At 46.1% G+C, this 22,094-nt stretch overlaps 2 protein-coding genes across 2 annotated transcripts; one reads left to right on the plus strand and one right to left on the minus strand.

The window, feature by feature from the left end:
- The first annotated feature begins 749 nt into the window (after positions 1–749).
- On the plus strand, positions 750–8,872 carry LOC122019431. Its single transcript, XM_042576897.1, has 4 exons — positions 750–905; positions 4,943–5,449; positions 7,439–8,426; positions 8,493–8,872. Exons 1-4 carry the CDS (start codon positions 750–752, stop codon positions 8,870–8,872), a joined length of 2,031 nt encoding a protein of 676 aa, XP_042432831.1.
- Positions 8,873–20,624: 11,752 nt separating this feature from the next.
- LOC122021163 (mannose-specific lectin-like) lies at positions 20,625–21,375 on the minus strand. Its single transcript, XM_042579244.1, has one exon. It carries the CDS (start codon positions 21,339–21,341, stop codon positions 20,841–20,843), a length of 501 nt encoding a protein of 166 aa, XP_042435178.1. The 5' UTR covers positions 21,342–21,375; the 3' UTR covers positions 20,625–20,840.
- Positions 21,376–22,094: the final 719 nt, after the last annotated feature.

A 22,094-nucleotide genomic window follows, 5' to 3' on the forward strand; every position in this document is an offset into this window, starting at 1 on the left:
CGGAGGTAGGATCAGGATAAGTAGAGCGAGATAGGAGCATACACAGGTCTGAAGTCGCCATCAGGTCAGGTAGCTAAATACAGACAGCTTGAGGATTGCGAAGCAAAGAGATCAGACACTACAGGACAAATATACAAGGAATTTTAACCACCTGTCAAAGAATAATCATCGCATGTCAGGGAATATTCTAACGGTTGGAGATGCAGACTCCTCTCGATTCCTCCGCCAGCCTATAGGAGGAAGCCATGTGTTGACCACCGCCAGACAAAGCCTGACACCCGATATTCCCTGACATAGGCCAGACTCCAGAAGCATCCGTTGCAGTATAAAAAGGGATGCTTTGTCCCTTACGCAGGTACGCTCACTCGTCATTTCTCACTAGTCTTTACTTTTCGTCCTTTCTCTGCGATTTCTGGGAAAAAAGTACTTGACTTGAGCGTCGGAGGGCCTGACCCGGGGACTTTTTCCCTGGTTTCTGGTCTCTAACGACTGGAGGATCCGTCTGAGTGGGCAACAACGTCGTCATCCTGATCATTTCTAGCCGTCAACCGCCCGTGTGAACCTTTCCAGAGAGGGGGGTAGCAGGTAGATTGAACACTTCAACGACTCTCCGTCAACTTTCCGCACAACAAGACCCGCCTTCATCCGACTCAGCTTCCTGACGAGATCAAATTTGGCGCCGTCTGTGGGAACACAACAACCTGTTTCGGAACGTGACGGTGGAGGAGTCTGGCCGTATTCATGTCACTATGACCGCTGGAGAGTACGAGCTCTTCAAGGAGGCCAAAAGGTTGGCAGCCTCCGAGAAGCAGGCAACTGTTTCACGACTGCGACAAGCTCCTACTGAAGCTTCCAAGGAGCCCCTCCCTGTTTCAGATTGGGGTTCTAAAAGAAAGCAGCCTGAGGTATTTCCTCAAATTCCTTATCGTGAGCCTGGCGGGGGATATTATCATCCATAGCCTCAAGGGCAGAGCCTCAAGAAGGAGCAACCTCAAGCCTCTATGGCTGAGAGTTCCTTGCCACGAGATTCGAAGAAGGGAAAGACCCTTATCGTACTTGAGGTGTTTCCTGAAGATCCGGACGAGAAAGTACCTTTCTCGGCCAGAATTTTAAATGAGAGACTGCCTATGGGTTACCGAGCCCCGTCGATCGGAGAATATGACAGGAGAAAGGACCCGGAAGAACACTTGCGACAATTTAAAAATGCAGCCCTGCTTAGACCCAACCCTGGGCCGGGTCTCCCGGGCCCGTAACTAGGTCAACGGGTCGGTTGCCCGTTGACCCGGTTCACCGGGTCGAACCGGAACTGGCCCGGCAAGTTGTCGGGCCAGTTCCGGTTCATTGGTTGTAAAACCGGTGAACTGCCAGTTAACTGGCGGGTTGAACTAGCAATTCAGCCGCAATTTTTTTTTTTTTTAAAACGGCTTGAACCGTCGGTTAACCAGCGGTTCATAGCCGTTGGAACCGCCGGTTAACCGGCGGTTCGTAGTCATTGGGAGGGTTTTTTGGGTATTTTTTTTCAACGGTTAAGATCATTTGACCGTTTTTTGATCAATGGTTATGATTTAGTGTCCGTTACTATCAAAACTCTATAAATAGAGAGCTCATTTCATCATTTTTCACACACATCTTCTCTACTCTTAATCTCATTTTCGTATTCTCTAATCTCTACACGCTTTCATTTTCAATTTTCAATTACAATGGAAGGAGACCGCAGAGGTGCATCATCTCGAGCTCGGAAGGGAAAGCAAATAATGAATCCGCGGGAGGAGGACCCTAACATTCAATCCACCGATGATGAGATCGAGCATCTTCCGAATCTGACACCCGAAACACAAGGAAGTACCGATGCAATTACTTCTAAGGTTCGGGAACTTCCTCCTCTAAAGTCTTCTATTTTCACTAAACATTTTGAGAAGGTCGCTCTTCCGTCGGGAGAAATGCGTGCAAAATGTAAACACTGCAATGCTTCCTATAAATTCCAAGCCGGCGGTGGCTATGGGTCGTTGAAACGACATGTAGAAAAGAAGCACCCGACGGAATATGGACTCGACCGTTCTCAAACACAATTATCAAGATTTTCTTCAACTAGCGGTAGTACTGATTCCGGTTTATTTTTATATTCGAATAATAAATTAAGAGAATCATTAGCTAAATTTGTTTCCATAGAACATCTTTCTTTTAGTTTTGGATCTAAATGCACATTTGAAGATTTTTGTAAAGAATCTCTTAATCCATGTGTTAAACGTGTTCCTAGGACTACACTTACTCGTACAATTAAAAAATTAGTAAAACAAGGAAAAAAGAATTTAATTGATGAATTTAGTAAATTAGATAATAAAATTTCTTTATGTTCCGATATTTGGAGTCATCATTGGCAAACACATTCATATATGGGTGTGACATGCCATCGGATCGATAACTCTTGGAACCTCCAAAAAAGATTATTAGCTTATAGAGTTTTTGATGAATCACATAATGCTCATAATATCGCACAATTATTATGTTTAATTTTAGAAGAATATGGTTTAACTCATAAAATATTTTCAATATCATTAGATAATGCTAGTTCTAATACCGCTTGTATAGATGATCTAAAATTTGTTTGTCAACCTATTATTGGAGGTTTATTTTTTCATATTCGTTGTGTATGCCATGTTTTAAATTTATGTGTTCAAGATGGTTTAAAAATTTTAGAAAGTTATATTAAACCAATTAGAATTGCAATTTCTTATTTATGGTCTCATCCATCTATAATGAAACAATGGGGTAGGTTTTGTAAAATTAATGGAATGAGACCTAAAAAATTTCCACGTGATGTACCAACACGTTGGAATTCAACATACCAATTATTACAAGATTCATTTCATTATAAAGAATTATTATGTTCATTTTTTGCACAAAACACTAATACTAATATATATTTATTTTCACAACAATGGAATATTTGTAGTAGTATTTGTAAAATTTTAAAAGTATTTAATGATGCAACTGAATAACTTTCCGGTGTTTATTATCCTACTGCTCAATTAGTTTTAGAAAATTTTTCTAATATAGTATTAGTTTTAAATGAACATATTAATAATGAATCTTTATCTCCTTGCATCTTAGCTATGAAAACTAAATGGGAAAAATATTTTTATTTAATTCTTGAAATTTATTTAATTGCATTTGCTTTAGATCCTAGATTTAAATTAGAAGTTTTACAAGAAATGTTAACTTTATATTACGATACTTTAATTCTAATTAAATATTCTTCTTCCCCTGATCAGTTAATATTATATATAATGTTAGAATTTATTTATATGATATTTATAATCAATATTATGCAAAATATGGAACACAAATTAATATTTCAGAAATTCAACAAAATACTAGTAGTAATTTAAAACTTACAAAAGCACAACTCTTATTAAAAGAACGGACAAAACGTCCACGAGGATCCTCAAGTTCCACACATGAACGTGAGAATTATTTTACGACTTCTTTTGATTTTAATGAAGCAGATAGCGAAAACTTCGATATCTTAAAGTGGTGGTCACAGAAGGCTCAAAGCTTTCCCGTTCTCTCTGTGATCGTAAAAAATATTTTAGCTTGTCCAGTGTCAACTGTTGTTGTAGAGCAGACGTTCAGTGCCGGCGGCAACATATTAGATGAACGACGATCAACTTTGTCTCCCGACTCATTAGAAGCCCAAACATTACTGGATGATTGGACCACAGCGGAGAAAAGAATCCAAGGAATGCAACTTTCAGATGACGAAGTTGAAGATTTTGATACTGAAGGAACAAATATGACAGGAACAGGAAATGGTAATGAATGAAAATGTAAAAGGATAAAAATGTAAAAGAACTACGTGGGCTTTGATTCCCCTAAAGGGATACGTATGCAACTTAAATAAGTGCAAGCCCTTTTTTCAATAAAGTTTAATTTCTAATTTTTAATGTTTAATGTTTAATTTTTAATTTTTAATTTTTAATTTTTTTTAACATATTAATCTTGAACCGTGACAAACCGTGAACCGAACCGTGAACCAACGATTCTGAACCGTGAACCGTAACCGTCTTGGATGGTTAAGGTTAAGGGTCGACCTGCCTGGAACCGTCGAACTGGTGGTTCTGAACCGTTGAACCGTCGATTCCGAACCGTCGAACCGTCGGTTCTGAACCGTGGTCAGGTCTAGCCCTGCTGCACCAATACAGCGATGCCATCAAATGCAGAGTTTTCTTGAACACTTTAGCTGGCTCGACCTTAAAGTGGTTCGATGGGCTACCTCAAGGGTCCATTGCCTATTTTTTGGACTTCAAAACGGCTTTTCTGCGCCGATTTGCTAGCAGCAAGAAGTATCAGAAGACAGATCATTGTCTCTTCACTCTGAAGCAAGGGCCGACTGAGCCCATAAGAAGTTATATTAACCACTTTAATCAAGTGGCTCAAGATGTCCCTACTGCCACTTCAGAGATTTTGATGAGTTCCTTCTCTCATGGATTGGGAGAGGGAGAATTCTTCAGAGATCTCATCAAAAATCCTGCTCGGAATTTTGATGAGATGGTGGAAAAAGCTGCTTCATACATTAAAGTGGAAGAGGCTCAAGTAGCTCGGAGGAAGGCTGAAAGACCACCTCCCTCCGCCAACAAGCAATAAAGAAGGGTACCTCAACCACCCCCTCAACCTCTACCACGAGCCCGGGAGGTCAGACCTGCATTTCACCCTGGGCCGGAAGTCAGACCCGCACCTCGAGTTACCACCGTGCATGTTCCCCGACCAGGGCCATGGAATAATCGGTACTGTATTTATCATCGGTCACGTACACACGATACTAATCATTGTTTTCAGTTCGCGCGAGACTCCAAGCGAGCTGCCGAGATGGGTTTACCTCCACCCGAGCTAGCTCCTCAATTGCTCAAGATGATGGAAGAGCAAAGGGAGGGTGACTGGACAGGTCGAGCAATCTCGTCCCGACCTCGCAGGACCCAGTATTCATCAGCCTGGCCGGGGAAAAGAGCTAGAAGGATCACGGGAGGCTGAGAATAGAGGTAATGCTGCTGTCAGAGAGATCGACATGATCTCTGGAGGGCCAACTGACGGAGATTCAGGGAGAGCACGCAAGTCTTATGTCCGTCACTTGGAGGTTCACACAGTCGGATGCAGTCAAGAGCAAGCCGCCGGCCCTGTTATTAGCTTCGGGCCAGCAGACCTGGAGGGCATGGAGTTGCCTCATGATGATGCACTCATCATCAAGGCCATCATTGCTAATAGCCGAGTGGCTCGGGTTTTCGTCGATACCGGGAGCTCAGTCAACATTCTATTCAAGTCCACATTCGAAGAAATGCAAATTGATGCTGCTGAACTCCAGGCGGTGGCCACATCTCTATACGGATTTACAGGCAACGAAGTGAAGCCTATGAGTCAGATTAAGCTAGCCATATCTTTAGGCACTGAGCTGTTGGTGCGTATCAGGAGGAGCACTTTCATAGTAGTGGACTTCCCTTCTTCTTATAATGTCATTCTAGGAAGGCCCGCCCTATATGAATTTAGGGCTGCTGTCTCGACCTTCCATCAAAAAATCAAATTTCCTGTGGGCGAGCAGGTTGGGGAAGTTAAAGGAGAATAGAGGGTTTCTCGCCGGTGTTATATTGACATGGTCCGAGTAGAGGCTCGGAAAAATCAGAGGATACAAGATGGAGGTGTTCATGCTGTGCAGGAGGAGCCTCTGCCTATAGCTAAAGAACCCATCCCTTGGGAAGAAGTACAACTACACATCGAGCGACCTGAAAGTCTAACCCGGGTGGCAAGCTACCTTCCTTCTCCCCTCAAAGAAGAGTTAATTCAATGCTTGATCCACAACCGGGATGTCTTTGCTTGGTCTACTGAAGAGCTACCCGGGGTCAAGCCGGAAGTAGCTGAACATAAGCTGCATTTAGTACCAGATTCTCGACCTGTAAAACAAAAGAAAAGGAATTTTTCAGCAGACCAGAATAAAATAATAAGAGCTGAGGTAGATCAGGTCAGGAAGGCAGGACATGTTTGGGAGGTTCAGTTCCCATCATGGCTCTCCAATGTAGTCTTGGTGAAGAAGCCCAACAATAAGTGGAGAGTGTGCATAAACTTCCGGGACCTCAATCGGGCCAGCCCTAAAGACTGTTATCCTCTGCCCCGGATTTATCAAATGGTGGACTTCACGGCTGGCTGCGAGAGGATATGTATGCTGGACGCCTACCAGGGGTATCATCAGATACCTCTAGCAAGGGAGGATCAAGAAAAGGTTAGATTTATTACGGCTGACGGTACTTTCTGTTATATTGTCATGCCCTTTGGCCTCAGGAACGCCGGAGCCACATACCAACGAATGATGGATAAAATCTTCCGGGAGCAGATCGGGCGAAATGTGGAGGTCTATGTAGATGATATACTCATCAAATCCCCGCTGGCCCTGAACTTGATCAAGGATGTGGAAGAAACATGCAAGACTCTCCGGCAATATGAGCTGAAGATGAATCCCTTGAAATGCTTATTTGGAGCTAAAGGAGGAAAATTCTTGGGTTACCTGGTGACTGAGCGAGGAATAGAGGCCAATCCTGAAAAAATTCAAATACTAAAGGATATGCAGTCTCCTCAAAATTTAAAAGAAACCCAGAAGCTGGTCGGCAGAATAACAGCCCTGTCAAGATTTATTTCTCGATCTGCAGACCGAGCCGCTCCTTTCTTCAAGGTGCTAAGGAAGGCCTCCAAATTCCAATGGGATGAAGAATGCACCAGAGCTTTCGAAGAACTGAAGAAGTATTTGGAGACTCTCCCTTCTCTCTTTAAGCCAGTTGTAGGAGAACCTTTATGGGTCTACTTGTCAGCTACCCCTGAGGCTGTAGGGGCTGTGCTCGTTAAAGAACATGATAATGTAGAACAACCAGTGTATTTCTTTAGCCATTTATTGAAAGGGGCCGAGTCTCGATACACGGCCCTAGAGAAGTTGGTTTATGGATTGGTCCTTATGGCTTGGCGATTGAGACCCTATTTCTTATCGCATCCTATCACAGTCCTAACCAATAGCACCATGGGAAGAGCGCTAACTAATGTAGAAGTTGTGGGTCGGCTTATCAAATGGGCAACAGAGTTGGGAGAATATGATATACAGTATCAACCGCGCACCGCCATTAAGGCATAGGCCTTAGCAGATTTCTTAACAGAAGTTCATCAAACCAACTTTGAAGAAACCTGGAAGATCTACGTGGATGGGTCTGCTAATCACCAGGGGAGCGGGGTTGGGGTCTTGGTAATATCTCCTCAAGGAGATATACTACAACTAGCAGTTCGATTGAATTTCCGAGCCACGAACAATGAAACAGAGTACAAGGCCTTGTTGACAGGATTACAAGCAGCCCGGCATGTGGGTGCAACCCGGGTAATCATTCATTCCAATTCTCAGCTGGTAACTCAACAGGTGAATGGCAACTTTATGATAAAGTGCGACAAATTACAAGTATATCAGGAAGCATATGAAAAGATGAAATGGGAATTCGCAGAAGTCACAGTGACTAAGATTCCTAGGTCAGATAATGAAAGGGCAGATGAGTTAACAAAGATGGCCAGTTCCTTAACTACTTGGGTGTTGGATCGGTCAATGGCACAAACTTTTCTGATAGCCCAAATAGATCTGCAAAACAATATAGAAGCAACTATTGATTGGCGGGCACCCATGATCAATTATCTCAGGCAGAGTATCTTACCAACCGATCCAGAAGAGTCATGGCTGATTAGGAACCAAGCGCATGCTTATGTAATGATTGAAGATCAGCTCTACAAGAGGTCCTTCTCTCGACCTTTACTCAAATGCTTGGGGGTAGAGGAAGCAGACCAGGCTTTACGAGAAATACACCTAGGATGTTGTGGCAATCATGTAGGCGGTCGGACATTATCTCGCATGGTGCTCCTGGCCGGGTATTTCTGGCCTACTTTACAAAAGGATGCTCACAAGTTGGTAAATACATGTTTGTCTTGCCAGAAACATCAAAATTTGTCACATCGACCTACGGCCCTTTTGAGAACGTCTATAGTTTCATGCCCTTTTGATCAATGGGGCATGGATATCGTGGGCCCATTTTCGATGGCGCCTGGTCAGAGGCGTTTCTTATTTGTGGTAGTGGACTATTTTTCTAAATGGGTAGAAGCAGAAGCCTTGGCCCGGATCATCGAAGATGCTGTCATTCAATTCCTATGGAAGAACATTCTTTGCAGATTTGGTATTCCTCACAAGCTGGTGTCTGACAATGGAAGACAATTTCAAGGACAAAGAATTCAGGCCTGGTGTAAAGGATTTGGCATAACGCGAGCCTTCACTTCAGTAGCATATCCACAAAGCAATGGTCAGACTGAGGTAATCAACAGAGAAATAGTACGGGGTCTGAAGGTCAAGCTAGATCATGTTGGAGGCAATTGGGTGGAAGAGCTGCCAAGCATTCTGTGGGCCTATCGTACAACACCTCGGGAAAGTACAGGTCTGACATCATTCCACCTGGTTTATGGCAATGAAGCAGTTGTGCCCATAGAAATTGGAGTGTCATCGGTCAGGAGGACACTATATGATGAAGGAAACACAGAGCGGCGGTTAGCTGAGCTGGATCTTATTAGTGAAACTCGGGACAGAACGACAGCTCGGTTGGAGGCCTATCGACAAAGAATGAGGCAAAATTACAACAGAAGAGTAATTCCTCGATTCTTTGGAGAAGGAGATCTGATTTGGAAGCAAATCAAGCCAGTGGGGGATGTGACTAAGCTAGCACCTCAATGGGACGAGCCTTACAAAGTCATTAAAAAGTTAGCATCTGGAGCTTATTATTTACAAGATGAACGGGGCAAGAGGCTAGATCGACAGTGAAGTGCTAATTACCTACGACCTTATCGAGTTTGAAGAAGCAGGCTAAGAAGTGTAAGCTGGGTGATAAGCCGGGCTGTCACTTATCCAACAAACTAGGATAGCAGACCAGGGAAAAATAGATCGTAGAAAGCAGAAGAAGATGTGAAAGCAGAAATTGTATGTCCTAATACTTGTTATGACAAAAGCCAAGCAATTTTAGTAAAAGTGAGCCTTAGAATGCAAAGGAAGAAATAGCAAAGCACTTTACAAGAAATTCTCAAGTCATTATATACAAATAGCCAAGAAATGTCACTCGAAAGGAGCAAATATTTCATCCGGGATCTCTTTGAGGATCCGGTCATGGTCTAAAAATTCAGGAGGCGGAAGTGACTTTAAGTAGTCTTGCTCATAAAGTTGGCGCAGAGCCCCGCCCGCCCCATAAATAACAGACATAGAGAAACGCTGCCCAGCCTGTACACAGAATTCCGGAGAACGCAGATACAGAGCACGGTTTTGTAGAGAGCGATCATTCTCTCCATCTCTGTAAATAGTCAGAGCTGTTGATACGCCTTCTGTGGTGGCCCGAGCCTGAGCTAGTTCATTCCGGGCAGTGGCTAGTTCTTTTGCTTGGGAGGTCAACTGGGTCTAGCTCTTGAGATTTCAAAAGAGCCTCTTGAGATTTCAGCTTCTTGTCTTGCTCTTGCGCCAGAGTCTCGACAGCATGCAGCTTCTGAGTTAATTGGTCCATAGCTCGTTGATGCTCTAAAACTTGTTGATTTATACTCTGCTGGTGTACAATGTCAACTTGACTTTGCTTTTCCTGGAGATCTTTAAGTTCATGATTGGCTCGCGCTAGGGATACTTCCAGACTATTCTTCTTTTTGGTCAAATCTTTTACCTCGGCCCGCAAAGCATGGCTAGCTTGGGTAGGATCATTTAATTGCAGTTCCAGTTCAGCAACATAATCCCGCAGCATCTTGTTCTGATGATGAGTAGCATGGAAGGAATTGTTCACTGCCAGAGACTCTGCACAAGCCTGGGACATACAGGAAATATATGATAAGAGCGAGAAAAATAGTAGTTGGGAAATCTTTAAAGTTTACCTTGATATACAACTCTGCAAATTTATCCATCTGAGCCAGGGGAGGCAAGGAGTCCATGTGCTATATGCTTTCTTCCCATAAAGTGGCTAGACGACCTTTCATCTTGATGAAGCTGGTGGGAACATCTGTTTTGGACCATAACCTCTCCTCAGAGGGGACAGTAGTACAATAACAATGATGAGTAAGTGGGGGTGGTTCTGAGGGACCCATGGCTGAGCCAAGAGGAGCTGAGGGCTCAGCAGTTGAGCAAGAAGGAGCTGAAGTAGGCCCTTGAGGAGGTGCGACATGTGGGGTAGCTAAAGGGCGTTCTGAGGGGCCAACTTCACCGCCCTGAGATTGTTGCGATGTGGAAGGTTGAGCCAATGGGGGCTCGGCCTGATTATCGGACGAAGTAGGGGGATCATTTACATGGCTAGAGATTGGAGGTGGAGGAGAGGTAGCTACAATTGGAGGAGGAGAAGGGATAGACGATGGGCCTGAGTCGGATACCGGACAAGGGGCTCAGCGCTGATGTCTCTGAGCTAACGGCTGGTCATCCGAATCAGAGTCAACGGAGGGGGACCGAGCTCTGCGTCTGGAGGGAGAAGGGGCATCCTGGTTCAGGCGATCATTAGTGGATCGGGCCCTGCGAGCTGCTTGGGAAGCCTCTTTGAAAGCGGGGCTGACAAAGGAAACGTTGCCTGTTCCTCCGCCAAGGCCCATACATCTTCCACCAAGGCCCAGACCAGGGATATAAGTGGCTCTGGGAGGATTAACCGGTTGGAGGGGTGTTGAGGTAGTAGGCCGAGCCGTACGTGGAGCCCGGGGCGAGCAGGGGTGGCTGGCCGAGGTGGACGAGCGGCCCGGGGACGAGCAAGGGCGGCTGGCCGAGGTCGACGTGCGGTATGTGGTCGAGAGGGGAGAGCCAAGGGAGCAGGTCGGGCTCCAGAAGACCCTCGCCGAGTGGGTCAGGGCGGAGGATTGGTCGGGGAAGCTCCACCGATTAAAGTTGAAGACGAGTGGGGGAGTGCTCTCCTCTGTAGGATAACTCGACCACGCCTCATTATTTCCATATCGCTCAAAGGAAGGGGTTGAACCTTTGAAGCATGAGTTAAAACTTCAGCTGCATAAGATAAAATGTGGAATTAATTGCCATAGAAAAAATAAAGTGCCCACGAAGTGATAACAAAAAGGAAAGAGAGACTTATCCAGGGAGTGAGGCGTATCAAGGGTCAGATAACTAAGGCAAAAATAAGACAACAGTTCATCCGACGATAATAGACGCGTCAAGTTTAGCTGCCAGCCGGACAAGCGAGACGAGTCTTCTATGTAAGAAGAGTCAAGATGAAATTCCCCTAGCTCGGGAGAGGGAGGAAGTGACTATTGCCATCGCAGGGGCCACTCCACCTCGTGGGGAAAGATAATGAAGAAAAATTTGTTCCTCCAACTCGGGGCAGAAGGCGGTAGGGTCGAGAAAAAAGTAGTTCAGAGATGAGGCTGAAAACGAAATGTGCCCTCTTCCTGGCGCCGAAGGGTAAAGAAGCAGTGGAATAAGTGGGAGGACCAGGATAATTCACACACGTCACATAGTATTACAAAGCCACAGAGAATCCTGATGGAGTTGGGTGTCAGTTGCCCCAGAGGAATTCGAAAGTAGCGGCATATGTCGGAAAAGAAAGGGTGGATAGAAAGACGAAGGCCCACCATGAATTGCTCTTTAAAGAAGGTGCTAGAGCCAGCAGGGGGATTGAAGAATTGATGTATTCCAGTGGGGATAATCACTTGCACGTCATCCTCAACTCCGTAGGTGTAGCGTAGGTCATCTCCATCCAATTCATCGAAGGTGGATGAGCCAGGATAGTACGCCGCCGCCAAAGAAGGAAGAAAGGAAGGGGAAGCCATGAGAAAAAGAAGCAAAAGGAAGAAAGATCGAGCGGAAAGCTATCGATGCTAAAGCAGAAGGATTGGAAGTAAGAAGGGGTTCAAGCAAAAGGAAGGAGAAAAGGACATGAAACACTTGAAGTCAAGAGCAAGGAGAATATTTATAGTCGCCTAGCAAAGGGGCAATTTCATCATATTATCATCCATCGGAGCAAAATAATGGGCGGGAACAACGAGAGCCGAAGAATCTTCCTCGGAAATAACGCCCAAGGGCATATTTGGAAAAGTACCAGCGCAAAGTACAAGGAGGCGGATCTCGGTAAAGGATATGAACAGTTGTTTCAGAAAAGTGCTCACGCTTTCCTCGGTCTAGGCTTAACTCTTAAATAACCCGATTTTCATCTATACAGACCTGGGTTACGAGGAGCCCCGGTCTGGGCTTAACTCTTAAATTCTCGATCTTCGGATATCCAAACCTGTAATACGAGGCAAAGCACAGATCAAGGAGCAAGACCGAGGCAGGGGATCAGCACAGAAGGACAAGGAAAGTAGGCCGGGGAAAAAGAAGGATCCCCGACCAGGGGTAAATGAGACCTAAAATAGATGGCCAAATTACACACAAGGCCTTGGGACGTTTCAAATAGACTCAGATGGGCAATATACAAGACTACTAACAATCAAACAACACACTGTCAAATGATTAATATGCTAAGAGAAAATCGAGAGTCCGCGGCCAAGGGGTATCATGAGAAAGATAAACACGCTAAATTGAAGACAAACCAGCAAATAGGTTGAAAGAGAGTTAGTTAGCTACAGTTTTACATTAAAAAGTGTATTACACGTTGCCATCTTAGGGATTATCGTCCGTAGGGGCAGGATTATCATCAGCAGGGTCAGCAGCAGTCTCAGGGAGGCAGGAAGTAGAGTCGGTCGGAGGCTCGGGAAGAAGGAAGAAGTCGTCATCATCTTTAAAAGAAGGGAACGACCCATCAGGAATCTCGTCCATGATGCAACCTATATCTAGGAAATCTTCCGAAGGGGGCAGCTCGAAGCAAATTCTGTTCAAGCATTTGGCGAGCTCCTCCACCCACGCCACAACATACCATGAAATTCATCAGATCTCCCATTTTCTTCATGAAGAAAGGGGAGGTAACGTAGGCTCGCCTGTAGGCTCTCAGACGACCTACTTCACCTGCCTGATAGTCTGTCAGCTTAGTCTCCGCCTTCTCCATATCTGCATAAGCCAGAGTCAAGGCTTGTTGATTTTGAGAAATGCCCTCCTGAGCTCTCAGAAGGTCGGCCTGCATAGATTTAAGAGTTACTTGGCTGGCCTCCCACCGGCTTTGCAGGGTTTTTTCCCGGTCGGCACTGGAAGCCAATTGACCCTGGACTTCTATTATAGTCTTCTGAAGATTCTCCCGGGTTTCTTGCAGGCTCGCCAACTGGGTATCCCTTTTATCTAGCTCAGCTGCTAGCTCCTGACGCTTTTCTACCTCGGAAGCCAACTTCGTCTCGCTTGCCTGAAGAGCTGCTTCCAAAGCTCTTATCTTGTCAAAAGACGCATGAGAAATATTCCGGGCAGATTCTGCAGACTCTCCAATCAAGCGAAGATAATGCGCTAGATCTCCAGGAGTTGGGTTGAGAGGATCGCGGGGAGTTAGGGGCAGCTCTATTTCCTCAAGACGAGCCTTTAATACTTCATTTTCCCTCTGTAGGCTGCAGGCGTATTGAACGGCACTTAGGTTGGCGGAGCAGGCCTGCATTAGATATAGGAAGAAAAATTATGAAAGAGGTTAACAGAGAAGAATAGAGATAAGAAGACTTATAGAAACCATCAGGCAAGCCGCTTGATCTAGTCCCTCCACCGAGGGATTTTTCCAAAAATTTCGATGGTCTGAGCATCAGGAGGCCGCTAAGTCTCCCTCCAACTCAACCATAACAACAAGGGGAGGATCCCCTTCAGTAGCTTCTGTGGCGGCTCCTGAGCCTGTGGAGGAAGGCAGGCACCAAGAATCAGTAAAGGAATATTTCTTGTGAGTTTTCCTCCGAGATCTAGAAGTAGACGCGGGAACAGCTGAAGGAAGGGAGGCAGATGGAGTCGCAGAACTCCTGGGCTGGTCTACTAAAGGTAAGGGTAGCTGACCGGGAGAAGAAGCTGGAACGGAAAAAGAAGCCTGCTCGGGAGTTATAACTTGACTGAGAGTCGGGACTGATATGTGGGGCGACGTGACGAGAACATCAGGCCCCATATTAATCTCCCGGGCAGGGGAAGCAGTCTCGATTTCCAAAGAGCGAAGGGCAGCAGAAGAGCGACGACTGGAAGGAAGAGGTGGGGGTGACGCTTGAATGGCCGGAGTTACTTTCTTCCTCTTGCGCTGAAGTTTCAGGCGTTTGGCTGGCCGGGGGGATGCAGCTCACCTTTCCTCGACCTACTCTTCAGCGGCTTCCCCGACCTGTGCTTCGGTGGCCTACTCGATCTGTTCTGCAGTGGGCAGATCAACCAGTCCTACAGCGGCCAGGTCTTTCGCTGGAGCCACATCCATGGGAATGGCAGAAGAAGCTCCCCCCTCGGCCATCGCCGGCGGGATAGGTGGTGGAGCGGAAGGAGCAGATTGTGAAGCAGAGGGACCAGATCGGGAGGAAGCTGCCAAACCTTGCTTAAGCTCCTCACTTAAAGTTTTCGAATAGGTGGTAGAGCAGCGCTTAACATCGGAGGAGTACACTCGGAACAAGGCAGCCTCTACGATAAAAAAGAAAGATACCTCAGTTAGCGAAGAGTAGCAGAGAGGAAAACGGGGTCTTACCAAACGGAGCCCCGATGTCTGCCCAAACGGGGCTGAGCCCAAACAAATACAGAAAGCCTTCCAACAGTAATATAGAAAGGCTAACGTTCACACCTTGTAGTGCTTCTGAGGCGGCGTTACATGAAGGTTGATGCTGATGTACAGGGAGGTTGGAAGGGATGTCAGAGCACCACTGGGAGGTCCCAACCAAGGGCTTAGGAGACCTAATAAAAAAGAAACAAGATTTCCACCCCTTATTGGAAGAATGCATGTCCTTAAAAAATTTATATCCTGGCCTCGCCTGTACCATGAACACTCCCAGTTCCGAGCATTTAAAAGAATAGAAATGGTGAAATAGTTGGACTGTCAATGGAAGTCGGTATACACGACATAAAATGGCGGTGCCGCAAATAGCTCTGAAGAAGTTGGGGGCAAATTGAGATATGCAGCTGCCAAATATTCACTCAAGGCAGAGATAAAAGGATGGATAGGAAAACGAAGGCCCCGCATCAGTTGATCCCGGAAAACTGTCATAAAGCTTTTCGGAGGGGATGAAGGATGCTCTGTGGGCGTGGGAATGCGAAGTACATATTCTTTTCCAAGCCCCAAGTCAGACCGAATCGTGGATAGGTCGTGTCGGTCTAAGTCCGAAAGGAAACATGAATACCAAAAGGCAACCTTACCGCCATCCATTATCAACACAAAGAAGGTTGCAGAAGAGATCAGTCAGAGGGAGGAAGAAGAGCACCAGATGGGAAGAGCCAAGAAGGGGAAGGGTGGAGACGCTGGAGAAGTCGAAGCAGCAGAAAGTGGAAGGCAGTCGAAATGCGCAAGGCAATGATTGCGGACTGCCTTTAGGGTTTATAAAAGGAGTTCTCCTAGGGAATATCGAAAAGAGATGTCGAGTATCTTTTTGGGTAAAGCGCCTAAAGTCGTTCGATCGCCGAGGGACATGTTCCTGTGGGAAAGCGTGTACTAAAAGGAGTGGCATGGGCGGCGTCATCATGCATAAGCAATAAAGGCATGGGACAGGTGTCGATCCCTTAGGAGCCGTATTAATGATGGACGTGATAAGGAAATCATGATATAAGGCGGGAGTACGGAAATGCTTACTACGCGATTTTATCGGGAACCGTCGAAGAAAAGTAGCGGGAAAGAAATTTGAATCCAGCAAGGCCAAGGCTGAGCAAGATTTTAATATGGTTATCCTCGCAACACCACTAATGGTATATTTTTTGATGACAGACGTAGTCGAAGCTCTTCAAACAATATCCTGGTCGGGAGATCGACCCCCAGATCGGCGGCATATATCCTGATCAAGAATGGAGCCCCTAGTCGGCAACATTTATCTTGGCCAGGAGGTTACTCTCCAGGTTTGCAATATATATATCTTGGTTGGGATGTACCTTCCAGGTCGGCTGTCCCAGACTCTCGCCCCAGTGAGAGTTATAAGTGAGCATGACTCTCACGCCCAACGACCTTCCAGGTCGGCTATCTCAAACTCTCGCCCCAGTACGAGTTATAAGTGAGTATGACTCTCACGCCCAACGACCTTCCAGGTCGGCTGTCCCAGACTCTCGCCCCAGTGCGAGTTATAAGTGAGCATGACTCTCACGCCCAATGACCTTCCAGGTCGGCTATCCCAGACTCTCACCCCAATGCGAGTTATAAGTGAGTATGACTCTCACGACCAACGACCTTCTAGGTCGGCTGTCCCAAACTCTCGCCCCAGTGCGAGTTATAAGTGAGCATGGCTCTCACGACCAACGACCTTACAGGTCACCTGTCCTAGACACTCGCCCAGTGCGAGTTATAAGTGAGCATGGCTCTCACGCCCAACGACCTTCAAGGTCGGCTATCCCAGACTCTCGCCCCAGTGCGAGTTATAAGTGAGCATGACATTCACGCCCAACGACCTTCCAGGTCGGCTGTCCCAGACTCTCGCCCCAGTGCGAGTTATAAGTGAGCATGACTCTCACGCCCAACGACGATACAAGTCGGATGTGCTGTCCCTGACTCTCGACCCAGTGCGAGTTATATGTGAGCATGACTCTCACGCCCAACGACCTTCCAAGTCGGCTATCCCAGACTCTCGCCTCAGTGCGAGTTATAAGCGAGCATGGCTCTCATGCCCAACGACCTTCTAGGTCGGCTGTCCCAGACTCTCGCCCCAGTGCGAGTTATATGTGAGCATGGCTCTCACGCCCAACGACCTTCCAGGTCGGCTGTCCCAGACTCTCGCCCCAGTGCGAGTTATAAGTGAGCATGACTCTCACACCCAACGACCTTCCAAGTCGGCTGTCCCAGACTCTCGCCCCAGTGCGAGTTATAAGTGAGCATGACTCTCACGCCCAACGACCTTCCAAGTCGGCTGTCCCAGACTCTTGCCCCAGTGCGAGTTATAAGTGAGCATGACTCTCACACCGAACAACCTTCCAGGTCGGCTGTCCCAGACTCTCGCCCCAGTGCGAGTTATAAGTGAGCATAGCTCTCACACCCAACGACCTTCCAGGTCGGCTATCCCAGATTCTCGCCCCAGTGCGAGTTATAAGTGAGCATGACTCTCACACCCAACGACCTTCCAAGTCGGCTGCCCCAGACTCTCGCCCCAGTGCGAGTTATAAGTGAGCATGGCTCTCACGCCCAACGACCATCCAGGTCGGCTGCCCCAGACTCTCGCCCCAGTGCGAGTTATAAGTGAGCAAGGCTCTCACGCCCAACGACCTTCCAAGTCGGCTGTCCCAGACTCTCGCCCCAGTGCGAGTTATAAGTGAGCAGGGCTCTCACGACCAACAACCTTCTTGGTCGGGCAATGATTTTCTCGTGCAGTATGTCTTATATTCACCGACATACCAAGCTGCAAGCTAAGTTATCACGTCCGGCTGGTCAATAAGCAGTATTCAAGGGTTCTGGTGACATAGGAGATCTCGCAGGCTAATCTTCGACTGGCTCATTGACTTTGGTCAAGAGTTCATGTGATATGAGGTAACATTGGGTAAGCAATCTACTTTTTTATTACTGTTATTTTTAGTAGAAATATTAGATAGACACAGGAGTTCCACAAAAACATGATGATATCCAAAGCAAAGTGTGAAGCTACAATAGGAGGGGAATACAAAACACAACTGTTGTTCCATCAAAATCAGAGATACATTCTTTAAGGGTTTACATGGCTTTCAGAGCCAGAGGCTTGATCCTTTCTAGTCAGATGAGCTTGGACCTTAATTAGATCTTCAGTAATCAGGTCGATGGTACGTTTCAACTGCCTAATGGTTTCATCTTTGATACGTCCTTCCTCTTTCAAGAGAGCTACCTCATCTTCATGCTTTCTCTTCAAGTAAACAATATTTTGCCCCTGACTCTGAAAGTCAGATTGAGCTTTATGCTTAAGAGCGATCTCGGCTCGGGTCCTAGATTTAGCGGCCAACCAGAGGCTCTCCATCTCATGAGTAAGGGAAACCTGAAGATCTCTGCTCGCGATCATCTCCTGAAGGATGCTTTCCTTTTGAGCCAGCAGCTCTGTCAGAGTGGCAATTTGCTGAAGCGAGGCTTCTTCTTTTTGAGCCGATAGCTCCAGCAGATGGGAAGTCTGTCGAAGCAGAGAAGCAAGTTCGCTAGGTTCTGTGGTAGGCTCCATATGTACAGAATACTGCATTAACAAGAGGATAGTTGGAGGCAGCGGATGTTCGGATCTTTTAGAAGGAAAGAGATGGTGAAGAGGTTTTCTTGAAGCTTGAGGCGACGCTTAGAAAACAGTGACGTATTTATGGGAAAAAAGCGCGCTCGAAAGTTGAAGAGTCAGCATGAGCATAGGAGATAGTACCTCTCCTAGGAGGATAGAATACTCCCCAAAAGGTGGAGGGGAGACAGGGCAGCAAAGGGTGCGAGAGCCAGGTCAGCCAACACAAGGACGAGGGTCTAGTCACTCGGACAAGAGCCTCTTTTGACTAGACTTGAGGGGGAGGTTTGTGATACGGTGCATATTTTGTGGGGTTAATAGGGTGATGTGGTCATGAGTCAAGGCCGCAAGAGGGTCAGAAGTCAAGCTGACGGGGAGGTCAGGAAGGTCAAAAGTCAAGCCGATGTGGCCGGTCAGCAGTCAGGCTGACATGGACAACAGGGAGGTCAAAAGTCCAGCTTACGTGGCCAAAGTCAAAGTTTCGACGGGCAGGGTGGTCAAAGGAGAAAATTATAAGACCCAGCCCTGATAGTGAGTAATAAATGGGATCGTGGGCCAAGTGTAGCTAAGGATGGAAACTACCAACAGGTCTGCTTACAGAGCTAGCGTGCAGGTCAGGACATACATGCCTTAGATAACAATAGGCAGATACGGTTTAGGAATCAGACCCAGCGTGCAGGTCGAGACGTACATGCCTTGGATAACAATAGGCAGATGCGGGTCAGGAATCAGATCCAGCGTGCAGGTCGGGACGTACATGCCTTGGATAACAATAGGCAGATGCGGGTCAGGAATCAGACCCAGCGTGCAGGTCGGGACGTAAATACCTTGGATGACAGTAAGTAGATGCGAGTAATCAGACCCAGCGTGCAGGTCGAGACGTACATGCCTTGGATAACAATAGGCAGATACGGGTCAGGAATCAGACCCAGCGTGCAGGTCGGGACGTACATGCCTTGGATAACAATAGGCAGATGCGGGTCAGGAATCAGACCCAGCGTGCAGGTCGGGACATTCATGCCTTGGATAACAGTAAGTAGATGCGGGTCGGGAATCAGGCCTAGCAAGTAGGTCGGGACATAGATGTCTTGGATAATAGATAGATACGGGTCCGTGAACAGACCCAACCTGCTCACCGAGAAACAGGTCAAAGCCCAGGTCTGAAGGTGGAAAGCGGGGATCATCAGGTCAGCGCCCAAGACGAGTCGGAGGTAGGATCAGGATAAGCAGAGCGAGACAGGAGCATACACAGGTCTGAGGTCGCCATCAGGTCAGGTAGCTAAATACAGACAGCTTGAGGATTGCGAAGCAAAGAGATCAGACACTACAGGACAAATATACAAGGAATCGTAACCACCTATCAGAGAATAATCATCGCATGTCAGGGAATATTCTAACGGTTGGAGGCGCAGACTCCTCTCGATTCCTCCGCCAGCCTATAGGAGGAAACCATGTGTTGACCATCGCCAGACAAAGCCTGACACCCGGTATTCCCTGACATAGGCAAGGCTCTAGAAGCATCCGTTGCAGTATAAAACGGGATGCTTTGTCTCTTACGTAGGTACGCTCTCTCGTCATTTCTCACTAGTCTTTACTTTTCGTCATTTCTCTATGATTTCTGGGGAAAAAGTACCGACTTGAGCGTCGGAGGGGCTGACCCGGAGACTTTTTCCCTGGTTTCTGGTCTCTAACGACTGGAGGATCCGTCTGAGTGTGCGCAGGGCAACAGCGTCGTCATCCTGATCATTTCTAGCCGTCAACCGCCCGTGTGAACGTTTCCAGAGAGGGGGATACCAGGTAGATTGAACACTTCAATGACTTTCCGTCAACTTTCCGCACAACAAGGTCCGCCTTCATCCGACTCAGCTTCCGGATGAGATCATGTAATTTTATTTTAAGTTACATAAAAATTAGTTAATAAAGGATCCAAATTTTTTCCATAAAATAGTAAGATGAAGTTATGAACTCATAATTAACATGCACAATCTCACAAAATCTCGTCTCATAACATGTTCTTAATTAATTATTCTTTTGTTGGTGGCGGTTCTATCTAATTGGTACTGATCCTGATATTTAATTTTTTAAATCAATTTATTTTAGATGTGATCGATTCGGGAAGTTTATGACCAACATTTGTAAGTCCGCTTCTCATGGAAAAGAAAATCTCTTACAATGCGTCACATTTGAAATTCGAACATTAAATCTTTAGTTATCAATGGGAGAATCTAACTATCACAGGTAATCTGGACAGTGCAATTAATCTTAATTCAGAACATAATTAAACCCAAAAGACTCAAATCATTTCTCTTTTGTTTTTTTCTCAACGAGCAAGTAAAGACTCATTCTAGTTCTTAAAATTAACACTGCTCAAGTTCAACATCCACGCAGGTGGCAGAAAACAAGCTAATTAAGCTGAACAAAACGATCGAGGCTACCACACATATAGCTAATTAATTAATTATTCATGCCTCGCTTCGCCTATCGTTCATTTTATTCATTTTTTTATTTAAAAGCGATCCATTCCTGCATGAATGGTTCGTCGTGCAGCTAGCCAACGTAACTAATTAATTCTTAGTCACCATGGCGATCTTCCTGTTCATGGGTTCATCCGCCGCCGTGATGCTACTAGTATCGTTGTGGCCCCTGTTGACGATCACGACGCCTTTGGAATTGGCAGTGTTGGTGCCGGTGGCCCATATAGGGCAGCTGTAGATGACGACGTTACGGTCGCTCTGCAGGACGAGGATGAAGTTGCCCTCCGGGCCGCTGGTGTTGCTCGCCCAAATAGCGTCGTTGCCGTTGCTGTAGATGACGAGGTTGCCGTCGGTCTGCATGCGCAGGACGCAGTTGTAGCCTTGGTTGTAGGTGCCGGAGGACCACACGGCCAGGCCGCTGTCGTACAGCACCAGGTTGCAGTCGGGCTGCATGACGAAGGTGTAGGCGCCTTGGTTGAGGGATTGGCCGCTGTACAGCGTGCCGCCACCGTTGAGTACGCTGTCGGCCACCGAGAAAGGCAGGAGGAGGCCGAGCAGGACAGTAACAGAGAGCATGACAAGGGAAGCCATGGTTATGCTACGAATATATCACTCACTTCGGTCGAGTGATTGCTTGTTTAGAGTATCATGCAACTCCCATCTACTTATAGACGAGGATATGCGTTGTTATTTAATTTAATTTAATTTAATTTTAGAACGTGTCATTTTTAAATTTCAAGATGCCATCTTTTTCCAAAAACATTTTTTTATTTCAGTTGGTTCGTAAATAAATGTGGTGCATGAAAAAAAAAAGCATAAATAAATGTTTCATCGAGGCACGAACTTGTCTGCCTCCTTTTTTTGGTGGACAATAAGCCATAGTCGTGCTTAAATTTCCAAATACTTTATTCGTGGAGAAGTGTGAGCCATCAAATTTAAATTGCAACGGATCCATCAAACTAATTGTTGCTCGTCTCTATGATATTTTTCACGATATCGATCTCGACCGTCCATCGTATTGGCTTAGCTGCGAAATGGCGTGTAACTCTAGACCATAATTGTCGGATTAGCACGTGATCGGATTCCGACCCAGGAAAAGATATATAAATGGAACCCGTATATTTCTGCACGTGGCTGAAGTGGCGATCATATCTGTAAAGATAGAGAGTTTGATTTTAATATTTACAAATCTTAAACAGATAATATATATTTTCATCTTCAAACTATTTTCTCCTTGTTTTACTTATCGATAAATTTAAAATATGACTTATATATATATCCTTCTTAAAAATATTAATATGTGATAGTGTATTTTATTAATATTCACAATTACTTTGAGATGGT

This window comes from Zingiber officinale, chromosome 9A (assembly GCF_018446385.1).
Source record: "Zingiber officinale cultivar Zhangliang chromosome 9A, Zo_v1.1, whole genome shotgun sequence".
In the NCBI taxonomy this organism is placed as follows: Eukaryota; Viridiplantae; Streptophyta; class Magnoliopsida; order Zingiberales; family Zingiberaceae; genus Zingiber; species Zingiber officinale.

What these genes read in the sequence shown, in the direction of transcription:
- LOC122019431 (XM_042576897.1), top strand. Translation starts at nt 750, where the DNA reads ATGACCGCTGGAGAGTACGAGCTCTTCAAGGAGGCCAAAAGGTTGGCA. An exon ending in CTTTAGGCACTGAGCTGTTG is followed by an intron (nt 5,450 to 7,438) that starts GTGCGTATCAGG and finishes GTAACTCAACAG; the next exon opens with GTGAATGGCAACTTTATGAT. An exon ending in CAAGCTAGATCATGTTGGAG is followed by an intron (nt 8,427 to 8,492) that starts GCAATTGGGTGG and finishes GGGAAAGTACAG; the next exon opens with GTCTGACATCATTCCACCTG.
- LOC122021163 (XM_042579244.1), bottom strand. Translation starts at nt 21,341, where the DNA reads ATGGCTTCCCTTGTCATGCTCTCTGTTACTGTCCTGCTCGGCCTCCTC.